Source organism: Aptenodytes patagonicus, chromosome 2, assembly GCF_965638725.1.
Source record: "Aptenodytes patagonicus chromosome 2, bAptPat1.pri.cur, whole genome shotgun sequence".
Classification (NCBI taxonomy): Eukaryota; Metazoa; Chordata; class Aves; order Sphenisciformes; family Spheniscidae; genus Aptenodytes; species Aptenodytes patagonicus.
Window position 1 is genome coordinate 137819868 of NC_134950.1, and position 15713 is coordinate 137835580.

Consider the following 15713-nt stretch of genomic DNA (forward strand, 5'->3'; position numbering starts at 1 on the left):
CACCAGCTCGTATGACCCCATGTCTCACATGCAGCCACTGTCACCAATATTGAGGGTGTGTACCTCTCATGCAACATGATGGGGAGAGGAACAACTTACAACATCTCCCAAATTAACCTTTTAACTCCTTACATCTTACTATTATCCTTAATAATAACAAACAAATTTATATTAGTACAATGCATTGGAGGTACTGTCATGAACCTAAACTGCACTGCATAAGACACTGCAAAGAAGGAATAAAAAGATAGCTCCCATCTATATACTCTATGGGGACTTGGGGAACTACAGGCAGAAGCTATACAAGCTAGAAGATTAGAAGCAATCTTAGCAATATAGGAATTTAACTACCGTCCAGTTTTGTGGGAGGCAATATAACAAAACAGAAATGTAATAAAAGATTTCAAGCTAATGAAGTAGTTTTGCAACTGTTTATGAGAATACCCTACAAGTATGAACATTATCACCAGAAAAAGCAGAAAACCTGTAGCTGGTATCATGATTTGGAAAATGAAATTCATAGGAGCATTCTGAGAATGCCATTGCAATAATAAACAAAATGGCAGAAGCTTAGAAATCACTTCAGCTGGTCGGAATGGTATATTCTGTATTTCACAGGCATGCTACAGAAAGAATTTGCAAAATTTCGACATTGCTGGGTTCTGACTTCCAACAGAGAAGGTCAAAGGTAACACAAGAACTTGTCTGAGTGACAGACAAGGTTTTGCCTATAGAGAGTGGCAGTAGGAATGGTTTGGGGGTAAAAGTTTGGTAAGGTTGAGCTTGAACTAAAGGCAGATTTCCTCAATTAGTGTATCATAAAGTTACTATAAATTTTCATGGTGCACAGAGGAGATATACTTAGAACAGAGAAGTAATTGGCTGACAAACAATAATTGAATTTGCATTGTGGATGAACTGTCCTCTAGACAGACACAAAGAACAAGGAGAAGGGACCAAGACCAAAAGCAGAATGCCATGGAATCAATGAAGAAAGCTCAAGGCGGAAAATGTTGATTCTTCCAAAAGACAAGTTAAAGGAGCTACTTGAAATGCTGGGTGGAGGCCAGGGACTACCAAGCATGGAAGCCAGGGAAGGATGAATTTTCAAGACAAAGATCATCAGGGCCCATAAAAGTGGATTACGTACAGGCTAAGGAAAATGAGGGTGAAATATAGACTCTGAACTTTGGGCTAGGAGGTGTTTATGCTAAGTGGTTTCAGAGGAAAGGAAGTCTGAGATGCGATTTTGGAGAAAGTCTAAAACTGAACTAGAGGACAGACAGCAATCTGCACACTCAGTGGTCTTGGGGATAGAGAGGGAGAAAGGAGAGAGGATGATAGAGCGAGCTTAACAGCACCTTTTCTTTTCAATGAAACATGATTGTATCACAAGGGACTAGAGCCTCTTGTGAAGGGAATGAGAGGTTAAATAGATGAATAAGGGAAGAGAAAAGCTTGTGTCCCAGGTAGATCAGAAGATGAAAAAGAATGAGGCCTTGGTGCCAAGCAAAAGAGTTTGAGAAGAAGAACAGATGAGGAGCAGCTTTGTCATCAGAGGCATAGGACAGAGCTGTAGGAGGAAAAGGGGAGTTAGGGCTGCTGTGAAGAATTTGGTGAGTGGTCAAATTATGACTCCAAGAGAGAAATGTGAAAGGAAAAGGGCGGGGGGAGTATTTTCAATATCGGAAAATTATTTCTACTGTTTGGTACTATTGGAAACGTATTTCCAATACTTTGAAGTTCTTAAATTTGCTTTGCAAGACCACAAAAGACAACATAAAAATTTCTGGTATGTTCAGTGATTTTTTACATAGGGGCCAATGACTGAGCTTGACACAGCAAGTCAAAATTAACTCAAGAACACTCATCCATTGCATGTTTTCACTTTCAGGGGCAGCTAATACTTCTTAGCAGTGGCCCATCTGATGGTACAGAGTGAGAATGAAATCACTGCCTTCTTGATCAGTTGGAAATTACAGAGCCTTTAAGCTGTTACAACTCTGCATTTCTTTTGTTGGCTTTGCTTGCAGTTTCTAACAAGAATTATATTGAAAAAGATGGGCAACCTTTTGAAATACTTTTTCTTTGTAGAACAAAATGAGGTAAATGAGCAGATAATAAATTGTCATTTTCAGATTCAAGGGGAATCAGTTTCCATAGAGAGTTCATCACATAGGTAGTGAAGCAGATGTTAATAAAGCATGAGGAGTGAGAAGTTCCTGTGACACAGGAATTGAAACACTTGCAGAGGTTTAACAACAGTACTTTCTTAATCTGTAAACAACTTGATTGGAGAGGTAAGAGGGTTGGATTGGATAAGGAGGTAATTAGCCCCCACTCTCCCGTCAGTATAATAATGCAGGATTAGAACTGTAACTTTTTAAAGAAATGTACCCTTTTACCAAAACCTAATCTTTTTGTAGATGTGCATCACACTGATATTTTTCAGAGGGAGACTTATTTTAAGAGTGAGGGGGGAAAAAAACGTTCCGAATAGTCTGACAGCAAAGGCACTAACTTCAGATGTGACGAGGTCAGGTTCAAGTCCCTGATTTGCAAAAATGGGGGACAAGAAATTGTTTTCAATCATTCAGGGATGGGATTTTTCACTTAATTTTTTTTTGCTTCCTAGAGTGATGTCCTCACTATGAGGCTAGAGATGAACATTGTCATGAAAGGGTCTGAAACACACACTTATTTGTTTTCTTGGAAACTTTCAAATAGTTTTTGTTTTGTTCCAGTGTAGAAGAAAATCACATGTCAAAACCACGGACAGTTGCTGCTTACTGGAACTGCTGTCTTTAGTCATCTCTACTTAGTAATGCACATCCTGCACAGGAGGGAGAAAGCAGCAGAGACCAGTCAATTTACTGACAGGGAGAAAAGAACGAAATAAGCTGCATCTTCCCTTCAGCCCTCCACCTTATATCATCTGATATGCATGACATAGGAGAAATGCATCCCAGACATAGCCATCTTCAACCTGGTTTATACTGTGCTGTAATTTGTTTGGTTTCATTTTTCAGGAATTTTTTACAAATTAATAATTTTGGTAACTTTATTTTAAGACCTGATACAAATATGACTAGAACGCTTGTGGTAGGTAAGCATATGAATCAGCTAATGAAATACTTCGAAAGCTTATTTTGTTTCAAGGCATAACAACTCATGAAAGTGCTTGTATATAAACTTAAAGATTTGATTGCTTAATTAGGTTAAATGTAGTCACAGCATCTAAGATCAAATCCTGCCACATTTACTTGGTGAAGAGCCTCTGCTTTCACAAACTCTTTTTACAATGACTTTTGCAAGAAGCTATTATTTCGTGTAAGTAACAACACTACATGTTGTAGTGTAGCCATGTAGTGTAGCCATGCAGAACTGAGACCTGCATTAGCTAATGACACAAATGATCGATTTACTTCTAAATCCTGATGCTAGTATATGTGATCACAGGACAAAAACCCCACTTTGCATGAAAAAATATACAAATATGCCAAACAGGGTAAGTCACTCTACGACTGAGCATTTTTCTTACACTGAAGAAACAACTAATGTCTAGGAGTTTGAAGTCTGATGGATTCCCTCACACTGGGTAACAACTTATTCTTCAAGAAGCTGCATTGATTTAATGGGATTACTGGTGGCCCAAGCAGTACTGCTAATACCACATAATCATGAGTCATAGACCTCCCTGAACTTTTTCATTAGATATCTATTTTTGAGACATTTGTGTTTTCATAGTTTCAAACATCTCTCCACAAGACTAAAAGCTGACTTTAAAAAGTAATAAAATACTGAGAGTTGGGGCTCCAACAACATCCAGTAACAAGAAACCTCATAAGATCTCGCAGCACTGAGCACAGTGCTATTCAGCATAATTCAGGATTTCAAAATCTGACTCTTGCCAGGTTTTTCTATTTTTCTTCAGAATTACTGGAGCTTTATTTGCTAGAATATATTTTCTATGAAAAAGACTTGTTCCTTTCATTCAGTTACTTTATGGGCAAAGTGTAGCACAGGTACACAAAATCATTAGGATTAAAAAATATCTCCAAGGAGTTATTGGTGCAAAAGCATGAGAACATCTAGGCATGCCCTGGAGGTACCCACACAAACTTACACTGAGACACAGGTGCGTGAGCACACACAGAACCTCACAATACTTCTTTGCAATCCTGCTTATGTTTGAAAGGAGCAAAATAAAAACTCCCATTTCTTTTTCTTCTTTAAGTATTAAAAGAAGAATAGTGGAGGTCTCATTAGCTAAGCTGGCTAAGGAAAGCATGAATAAGAACTGTGTGGCTGAAAGGCCTCTGTTTCTGCTGTTCTTGAAACAACACTTCTGTCTGATTCTGGATAATGGGCTTTTAATAAAAATATCCACCAAAGGAAAACAATTAAACAATACATAAAGCACCAGGGTGCAATCTAGTGGTTCTGTTACAGTCTGGAGCTGTTCCAGCAGAGAACATGTGGATATTTTTTACAGGCTACAGTGTAGTTCTCAAAAGTTATTATAAAGCAACAAAATTTAAATTGGGGCTGGACATCTACACAATCGCTCAGTGTTGCTGTAGGACTTTTAATTCAGACCTGAAATTTATCTCCATCCAAATGCTGCAGATATTTTGACTTTTAGGATAAAAATATCTTCTGTACTCTTGCTGCTGTTTAACTTCTTCCAGGATGTTTCTGGTGATATTTCTCACCTTTCCATCAAAGTATTTGACAATATGGCAATTCTTTATCCATAGACCTCTATTCTTTCATCTTTCTGGCTTGACAAAAATTGGAAAATGGTTATATTGGAAAAGAGCTCAGGTCCTTTTCCGTACTTTGAAACTACAGACCATGTATGGCTTGGGGTTTTAATCAAATAGTTTTTAACCTGAACCACATAAACCTGACACATGCCATATTTTATTATCCTTTCTCCTCTACCCCCTACTCTGCCATGTCAATAAAAGAAACTGTGCATTTGTAGAAAAGTAAGCCGACACTAATTAATTTCTGTAATGAAAGGTTTCGTTTCTGTAGTTCCAGTGAATGAAAGGAGCGTCATATACAGTTTTAAAAATCCTGGTCCAGTAAAGGTGAAAATTTAGGGTAGTTTGGTGAGAAGAAGTTAGATTTTCCAAATAAAAGTAAACAAGTAGGAAGAACAAGAGGTCGCAGGTTATAAACAGTGTTGCCAGTTTTAGTTTTATGGTGAACTTTGAAGTATAACAAAATGTTGAAAAGCTGTTTATACCAGTGCTTCAAATGCTTTTAACTCTCCTTCTCCATTTCCTAAGGACTGTGTCCTTATCCCCACAATAATAATCATCTGAATGCTCAGACCATTTGTCAAGAAACAAGAAAAAAGCATGAAAATTTACCATTATTACAAAAAAACCGCACCACACTCAAAAAAATATTCAAAAGCCACAAACCCTCAGGACTATTGAATATTTACATATAAAACTTATACTCTAAGCAGATTCAAAAAATATTATTCCAAGCAAACTTCTACCTTCTTCAAACTTCTTCAAAAGGAACTGCTCAGGCACTCTTGTTATCTTTTTATAGCTATTTGGCGTACCTTTCTTTGAATTCTCCTAAGCCATTTTCTATGGCAGAAGGGAAAAGAAAGACATCTCTGGTTGAAATGCTCATCTTTTAAAGACACTTGGAATAAGTGGACAAAATCAGAAATGAAAAACTGATTGAAACTGTAACTTACGACTCTGCAGAATGCTGTGGGTGACTGAAAGCAAACTATATACATCCATAGAGAAACCATCGTATAGATTTCTTAGAGCTTCCATGACTGTGTTCTGTTCAGCTATATTTTTCTTCATAAAAGCAGTACTATGCCCAGGACAATGCAGAAGGATTGTGGATAACTAGCACTCTCAATAATGTCCATCTACATTTGGGTAAATCATTATCTGCCTCTCATACATATGACTCAGAGATTCTGCCTTCCTCTTTATACAGTGAAATGCTGAATACATTGCTGTCAGCAAATAGATAAGAGAGACAACAATAGCTGGGATAATCTTTACCAGTTATTGTAAAGCAAAATATTAAGACATAAATAATTTGTTTCCATTAGTAAAAATAAACATGGCATTTTGCTAGTCTGAGGCTATTGCCAATGGAGTTCACTGATAACACAATAGATTAAAGTTCTGAAGATGTTAGTTCTGTCTACTTCTAGTTCTTTTATTGACTCATGAGGCTGAGCAGCTAATTTGGCTTTTTTATTTCCTTTCCCACACTTTTGTCTTTTTATCTCTTCACATTTGAATCAGAAACTGAGTCTTACCATATTTTTAGACCCAGTCTAGCATAATACAGCCTCAGCAGCAGCCTCCGGACATTACAGCCATAAAAATTAATAGCATTAAGTTATGGGTATTTAGAATTATTGTTTAAAATGATTTTTTTCTCAAAAGCTATTCTTGGTGGAATTCATTAAACATTACCACAATATACCATTGTTCTATGACTCACTGTAAATAGTTAGGTACAGCTAGGAAAAATGTTGATTTTTGTCTCCTATATTCTTTTGCTATGTTTATCAGAAACCAAGGTTTCTACTCAGAGAGTTATACAATATTGCAGAACAGTGATGTCAAAGAAAGCCATAATAATATTCAAAATAATAGAAATCAATGGTTCGCCCTCATGTGGTATATTTAGCTCATTTCTAGAAAATAGCAGAGCTTCAGAGATAAGCAATTAAAATGATTTGGCAACTGGATACATTTCTAAATGAAGAGAGATTGAAAAGACCAGAAATACTGTATTTTGAGAGAAGAAAAATAGGAAATAACATGACACAGATAATGCAAATGCATTTAAAATAATAAATATGGATAGGCGAGAATGTGCACTTCATCTACACGTGTAGTACATGAACAAATGGGTGTTTAACAAAAGTGGAAGGCTAGTGATTTGAGCTAAAACAAAGAATTTTTGTTTTTCAGACACACATACTTAAGACTGTGAAACTCAATACCAACAGGATACACAAAACTTATTAAAGTTGTTATCTCCAAATCCTTAGTGAACAAAAAGTAATAAAAATAAAATTTACAGGAAAATTAAATTAATATATACAAATATATACTATCTATGTATATTTACATGAAAAAGCATAAAGAAAACAGCAATATTTTCTCTGAGTGTTCTTTTTAGGGCTTATGTATGAAATTGTAACTTAAGAAGTCAAAAAAATTCATAGTCAGTACCTATGCTGAAATAGAGTCAACAAGGAGAATGTATCTGAAAAACAACAAAAATACATTTACAAAGTTTTTCATTTGAAATGTCAAAATTAAATGTCATCAGATCAGGAAATATGAAAATAAGACCAAAAAAAAGGGTTGGTATACATCAATGAGATCTCTCAAATAACCTTAACTATGTCCTGTAAGGCCACAAGACTACAATGAATATATCTTAATATTTTTGATCAGAGATTAGAATACAGAGAGTTTTAAACATTTATTTTCTCCCAAAACAAGCACTGGGAGCTGTAAGACAGAGTGAAGATTTTCTGCACACCTTCATTTTCTTTCATTCTTACACTTTATCATATGTGGTTTCAAGTATGATTTTAATTTTGAATTCTCTTTGTTTAAAATTATTATTTTGGGGTGATTATAAGTTTTGTGCTGTATTTTAAATTAAATCATGGATATAGTTCATCCTTAACTCTGCCTTAATGTCACCTGTGTCTTTTGAATTTGCTCACCTTCTTAAATTAAAATCATACATGTGACTGCTAAAAATTGAACTCAAAGATAATATTATCATGAGCTATTTCTAATCATCCCAAGAAACACACACACACACGTTTCATTTTATGTAAGCTTTTATGGCCAGGTTCATTGATATGCTGTGGCTGTTTTATGCTACTCCGGAGTAGAGCAAAGCAGCCAGAGCATACTGGCTGGTTAAGCTAAATTTACAGCTCCTTTGTTGAATAAAAGCAGTGCAAAGCGGTTGGAAGGCACACCCCAGTTTCCGTCTGTCTCTTGCTTCTCCCTCACTCTTCTGAACACTCATATTTGTTTCTGCTGCCTCCTGTGTCTTCTGTGTTCTCTCTATGGAAACACATCCCTCCTGTCCTCTGTAAACTCCACGTACATACATGTACATGTGCGCATGTATGACACAGACCTGAGCCGCTGTCTGCTGCCTCCTTTACTGAGCACATCTGGTATAATGTGGAGCTTATGAAAATAATTATTTAGACATTAGTATTTGACCATTGCTCTTATTTTTTCTATAACTGTTGGCAGAAGAGAGCGGATTACATCCTCGTAAACTCGAATGTAGAATCATCTTCTTAGAAAATAGCCACCATCTTCTATTGCTTTCAGAGAGACTAAAGAAAATTTAACCTGAATAGGTGGAAGTAAATGATGAAACAAAACTCTCTAGAGGCAAAAATACATCAGGCCTTGAAAATAATGGAAAAGAGCTGCGCTTTTTTGTTATCGTAGGGGAAAAGAAGAGATGCCTGCCCTTTAGAAAAAGGACATTCTTTCAAGGATTTTTGTAGCTAGATCAGTTGCTTAACTATGACAAACATCAATCAAACAAAACTTTTCTGGTAAAATTAAAAGGTATAGTGATTTGATTACTGTGCTTCCTTTTCATTCTACAGAAATTTTTCTCTCATACATTTTCTACTACCTCCTTGTAGTTAACATGAGCAAACATATTTTCTTAGTAGAAATGGAAAAGAAATGGAAGGGAAAACATATTCTTTTATACATGAAAGATCAGTCTTCATCTTCAAACTGGCTAGAGCCATTTAAATTTGATTTTGCACTAGAAAGAGTTAATTTAAAAATACAGTAAAAACTCTTCATATAGTACTGAAATCAAAATGGCAGACACAAATCAGCACCATAATTTTTCCTGTTTCCCACTAGAGTTCCACTGGAGCCACTCATTCAGCATGCCTTTGAAGTGATTATTCTGTGTTATGCCTCTAACTCATCTTCAACTTTTCTGCATTTTTATACATGAAAGTTGCTTTTTCCTCAAGAAATAGAAATATTTTCTCAGACAGTTTGGAGGAAGAGTGAGGTGGAATCTCATTCAGTCCCAACAAGATTTGCTTAAAACAGATTTATCTAGTGATTTATGCAGTGGAAAATAACTAATATTCAACTACCCACATGTATGTGTGCATGTAAATGTTTGTACTGTTCTACAAATAGATTCTGGCCTAAGAACAATATACCTGATATCAAATACAACATCATATATAATACCTGATTATGGGCAAAACTCTAGAGGCAGAAAAAAGCCTTGGTCTCTATTTCTGTGGGCATTATCATTCAGAAGGATCTCAGCTGTGAAATTTGGCAGTCAATCAAGCAGTAATGAGCTACCTAGTGTCAAGGTTGCTGACACTTCAAATATGAGCTTGGTGCAATTCTAGGAAGAAACTAGGGCTCTGCTGGTGAGAAAGTGAAGGTTATGTGTACCCCTTAGGGACCTTTAGATGATTTTAATGCAAATTTCTCAGTTCCTAAGAACTCAAAGGATTAGGCTCTTGAGGCAGTCAGAAAGCAGGAAGCCTTGGCTTCTCTCCAAACAGGCTCCACCCATCTGCAAACTTACTCACACCTTGGTTATTTTGGAGAAGACCTTCACCAACACCCTCTCCTGCCTTTGCTAGGGATTGAATGCTGCATAACCACTCTGTCTACCAGGGAGTAGGTATAAAGAGAAAATGTCTCCATTTTGTCCCTTGTTTTTCTCTTGAAATTGAGGATGTCCGACCTTTTCCCCACCCCTTAGTTAGGATCTTCTCTGTAACCCTGTCTCTAAAATCAATTTATTTGAAAAAAAATCAAGGCCATTTTCCTATCTACAAAACTCACTGTTTATTTTCTTAAAGACTGACCTGTTGCAGGTCAAAACTCCAGAATAACAGCTGACTTGCTGGGTTTTTCTAGCAACTTTTCTATTGATTTTCTCCCAGACTGTACCTTCCTTTCTATCTATGGCTAAACGACTGAACTGTGGATCTCTCTTTCCTGACTACTGTCTCACAATTCTGTCCTGGCCAAACTGAGAACACAGGCTACATCATGTGTGACATTCTGGATAACAGCAGGGATAGATTCTGGTCCACAGATTAAGTGCCTCTTTGCTAGGAGTTGTAAATTTACCTACCATTCAGACCAGATCCATAGAAAATAGCTACCTGGTCTATCTTATGTAATTTACAGATTTTTGTGGTCGCCCTTTGAAGTTCCATGCAGTTTGCTTCATTGATCCCCACTCAGAACTGTCATACCAATCATACCAAATCCATATCAATAAGCACTACAGAGGGCACAAAGACTGTGCCCAGACAAAAAGGGGCTTAGGGTGTAGGGAAACATTTCCTGTTGTTCCTACTCTTTTGGAGAAAAGGAAAACAGCAGTATCTATTGTAATAAGTCAACAGCATTGTATTTCTTAAAAAAAAAAAAAAAAGAGCAATTAACTATTTGACACAATGTATAACCTTCACATTAATTACAACATTAGTTGCAAGGTTAAATGGATGCATTTAAAATAACAGCATTAAATTTTGCACCATCAGCAATTTTTTAAAGGGAAATCCTAAACTTTACTTTGAATTTATCTGCATTAAAAAATATATATATATAATTAAGCACTTATTTAAGTGGTGTGTCTGTAAATGATTAGTCAGTGTGTAGTAGCTTACATGAATTTTATTTTCCTGAATAGTGCTGCTTTGCTCAGGCACAGAGATTGAAATTCCCTCTAACTCTGAAGCAGAGCAATAGGTACAGCAGCAATATTAGTGGCTCCAACTATTTACTAGTGTACCTTAAACTAGAACTGCAAAGTACATATTTGAAAAGGTATTATTAAGCCCAGGTGTTTGTTGTCAGGATAGCAGGGGTACTAATAATGGTTGCAGTCTCAGTTATGTGAGTCGTCTGTTCAATAAGCTGGGACCACCATTCTCCGCAGCGTTAGATGGCCACATTACCTATATGATTATTGGGACAGGTTGGATCCAAACCAAGAATTTTGGGGTGATCATACCAGATATATTAATATCAGACACTAATACCAGTAATTTGAACCATCCAGTCCCCTAACTCCCATAAAATCTCATCAAAGAATAAGACAGATCTTGGAAAGAGGCTGAGGCAATACTGAGGTGTAGAAAATTTGGAGCCTGCCACTGACTATTTGTTTAGACTCTTTTTAAATACAGGCAAATCTTGTCAATAAAATTAAAACCTTTTCGACAATAATAATAATGTGATATTGTGAATGTGTAAGGCCATTTCTGTGTCTAGGGCTTAGACTCTGGATTCACGTGTGTTATTTGTCAGATCCTCTGCATATTATCTCATGGACTCCACAGGAGTGCTTCAGAAGAAAAAAAAAAAAGTGTTATACTTTTTGTGATGTATTTTCAATAGAATATAGTCAAAAGCTGTATAAGGTAAATGCACTACTTCAAATTAAGTCTTTAAAGTGATTTGAGATACACATTAGTTGTCTCATTGATTTCTTGCATATCAGTTCTCACTAAATGAAACCTCTTTTCAAACACGTAGCATTTGCCCAATCTTGAGAGGTGAGTGCCTACCGAACCCTTCCACTGGACTTCTTAACCATGAAAGGAAATGGTGTATGTAAGACAGGACTACTGAAAGTAGTGTGTTTTAAACTGGTTTTATCTCCTCTGGTCCCATGAAAATAAGACTAAAGATTATGACACATCACCTATGAAAGAATAAAATTTCATTTAGAATGAGCTATTGAAAGCAAAGAGAAATACAGCATGCAACATTTCCTATCATTCTTACTGACACATTTCACAATTATTTACTTCTGAGTAAATAACACTTTACTGCAATTCATAGAAAAAGCCAATTGGCCAAATCTGTGAGCATCATGATGAGACTTTTAAGTGAATGAGGAATGCTGGATTCGGACCATACTTCATATTGCTTTCTATCTGCTCTACTTGCATGTACCTGCAATCAACACGAACGTGAACAGTAATTTTCTTCTGCCTTGTATAAATGTTTACATTTAAATTTTATAGGTAGAGAAGTGAGCAAGCTCAAAGTCATTTTACTGGCATGATATAATAATGATAAAATGAGTGACCAATTAAATCATTAAACTTTTTTTTTTCGTCGATTCCGAGTGGATGATCACAACAATTAAATTATCCATTTTTATTATTTACTAAGCTTTCATATACTGGGATACCCGGATTCAGTTAGTTTCACCATGGGTCATTCTCCTGTCTTTCAAGATCACATTAGCTCTTACTCATGTGCTTATGTCCTACAACCAGATTTCATAACTTTAAAAGAAAAAGGTACCAACCTGAATGCTGTGAGATACTCAACATCGCCCATAGGAGGATCCAAGCCACCTGTCCAAGCAATATTTATGTTATACCCTTCACCAGGGCCACTTCCAACCTGAAAAATAGGAATAAAATGCCAAAAGGAGTGAAGAGGAGGAAAAGGGAGGAGGAAAAGAGAGAGGGAAAGGAAAAAGAAAAAAAAAAGAAAAAATTCTCAAGTGTGCTTTAGAAACAAACATCAAACAACATGTCAGATCAGCCCAGCCTTGTTTGACAAGGACTGCTCTGGGTTATGCACTTGTTCTCCACTGGTCCCCTGCTCCCAGTGGACAATTTGGTAATCTGGTGTAATTTAAAGAACCAGAGAAGGACAAGAAAATTAGGGGTAATCATGCAACGCAATTACCTGAAAGATACAAATAAAAATGGGGCTCTAAAGAAATAAACCTAACCTCATTTGGGGCTCCACTGCCGGGGAAGAAGTTGCCTTCATCATAGCGATGGAGGGAAACATACAGGATGCTGGGGTCAGCATAAAAAGCCTGCTGTGTACCGTTGCCATGGTGAACATCCTAAAGGAGAAAGAAAACAGATGACAAATGTAATAATGTCCAACTCAGTGTAGAGAGCTCAGTTCTGCTTTCTTTTACCCCCTCTCTCTCTCTCTGTTTCTCTCCCTCTCCCTTGCCCTCCTTTTGTTTTTCCCTTTCCCCCTCCCTTCACCACCCCATACTTCCTGAACTTTCAGGCAAATTACTCTTTAATGCACTCATTTTTTAAACTGGCTTCTAAAAATCAGGAAACCATAGCGAGCGTGCCCTGGAGACTCCAGATGAGCAGTCATTGAGAAATCCCAGTCCTTTTGTACAATTAGATATTTATACACCGGCTCTTTGTACTCCTTGCCTCAGTGATGGAATCTAGCATCCTGTTTTATGGAGGAATTTTATGACTTATTAACTGCCAACAGTTCATAACCCCTCAGGCTTAATTAACTAGCCTCATTGGCCTCTGAAGAAAGACTAATGTTTAAACTACAAACTAGTATTTTGCAGAAGGATCTATGGTTTACAGAGCTTTTTCACAATTCTTGACAGAACACTAAACATAAGTGTATTCATTGATTTGCCAAGTTCCACTATTGAGGTCAAAGGCTCTGTGACCAGCTGAGTAAATTGGCTTTCTTGAAACATTCAGTTCAGTTAGCAGTCCCTCAGCAGTTAGATCCACATCAAAAGAGATGCCAGATGCGGAAAGGACTTCATACTTCATTTTTGCAAAATCATGACGGCAACAGTTGAAGACATAGGAATATGATCTCACTAGCTATTAAATCATCTGGCAGATAGGATGGTGCCTTCCACAATCAAGGAGTGACCTTGGCCCGTCTCCATATTTCAAACATTATATAACACCAGTGAAAAGAAATTCTGTCATTAAATAAAATACTGAAAAAGAAATGCTGACAGTATATCTATATAACAAAGGCTGATGATGTGGACTTTTCCTCTTTTTTAGTTTTGTTTTCACATTTCTACTATTGTACTATGTGGTTAGACACACAAGAAAATTTACAAGTGAAAATGGAAAATCCACTTGTCTTTCAGTAAAAGATAACTGAGTATTTTTGTAAGTTTCTCCACTGGCATTTGTAAGAAGCTGAAAAATTATAGATATTATTGATTCTCCTCCTTTAATCCATCTCTTTGAAATTTCTGATTTAAAGAGAGAATTCAGAAGGAGGACAAAGTACTCTGAATGGCAACACTGTCATTCAGACTGTATTTATTTTACAAATGCTATGAGGTCTGAATCAAATTTAGTATCAAAGAAACAACGGTCACTTTTTCCTCAGGATGCCTAGACTCCAGGAAGGTTCAAGTTAGGTGTACATTGCCAACGGCACAGCAAGCACTGCCCATTGCTTGTGCTCTTTGCCAGCTGATGTAGCCCATGACTTTCACCCACGTTGTTCAGGACTCTCTACATTGATTGAATCTTACTTGTACTGCATTGTGCTTGACTTGGACCTCCTCTGGGACCTCTGTGGGGTAATATTATAATGGTTACTTTTCTTTTCTCAGTTGAAAGTACTTGAAACAACATGAGGATGAAGTTACAGCCCAACTGTGACTTAATGCCAAGGTTAAATGTAACACATGTTGGAGGTGCAAGGGAGCACACGCTGGTGTGAGGGTGTTGGAGATTTGAAGGCAGCCAGCATAGTGTTAAAGGGCTCTGACTGGCAAATGGAGTAAAATCTGGCATACAGGCTAACCCCACAATCCCACCCAGTCTTCAACTGTGACAGAATTAACTGGTTTACTCCAAACAGACCCAGATCATGCTAACATACATGCAAGTATGGATGATCTTGGAATGAGGATTGCAACAACAACCTGAGAAGCTACGTTGGCCATATAGATAGATCTGCAAAGACTATGACTAAAAACATAATAGGACTTTATTTTGTGATTTTAATTAGTCTTTCTTTTCCATGCATATTTGGGGCTTTAGATATATTATTGCTGTAACAGTTTTCAAATGGAAGTGAAAATATTAAATGGGCATACAGAGCTCTTTTTTTATTATTATTATTCAAATCTCAAACCTAGCTTTCTTGTCTAAACTTCAGTTCCACCAAGGGTTACTCTGTTTTGAAGAGCAGTGACTTCTCTTGTTAGACAAAGGAATGTGTTGTTTAAGACTGCGGATGTTACCATGTGGGAAATGTGTTCAGATTCTGCCCTTAGTAGATCAAATGTATTCAGAGTATATAAGTCAGTTCAAAAATGGAGATTCATTCAAATGGTGGAATGAGGAAAGAAAAGCTGACAGAGAGCTCTTCTATTTTAGTGTAGAAAAAATTGAAGGAAAGATTAAAAATTAAGAAGTTAAGAATTTATATATGAACACGTAGCAGCTATGAACACTACTACTTAATATGTAACTAGAGTACAGTTTAATGTGTGGGATTGAATATTACTTTTTAACATTTACATTGTAGCAACATGTATAGCTGTCAACCAGCATGGGGTCCTGCTGTGCTAGTCTCTATCAAAATATAGCCTTAAATGTTAATTTCAAGTCTAACATCTGTAATTCCATTCTTTCCTTCAGATACCCAAAACTCTCTGTTGGTGGACATAAAGACATCGCTATTAACTTGTTCATTCATTCAGTTTGGATTGTGATTTATCCATAGTTTGCATACATAAGAAATTTTCCATGTGAATTTTTGTACATCATTGCACTGACCACGGAGCAGGCTAGGGACTGGACTGCAACTGCTCCAGGAATGAAGTAATCTGTGTCAGCCGTATATTTCTCCCTTTTCACC

The 15713-nt window shown here is 36.7% G+C and overlaps 1 protein-coding gene across 12 annotated transcripts in view; it reads right to left on the reverse strand.

Annotated features, from left to right (window-relative positions):
- The window catches only part of HDAC9 (histone deacetylase 9), a 499339-nt gene that overhangs the window by 85740 nt on the left and 397886 nt on the right, over positions 1-15713 (reverse strand). For all 12 annotated transcript variants that reach the window (XM_076331372.1, XM_076331379.1, XM_076331374.1 and 9 more), the window contains 2 exons: positions 12826-12945; positions 12391-12488 (listed from right to left, as the gene is read on the reverse strand). In XM_076331372.1, the coding sequence (XP_076187487.1) occupies positions 12391-12488; positions 12826-12945 (218 nt within the window). The remainder of the gene's footprint in view (positions 1-12390; positions 12489-12825; positions 12946-15713) is intronic.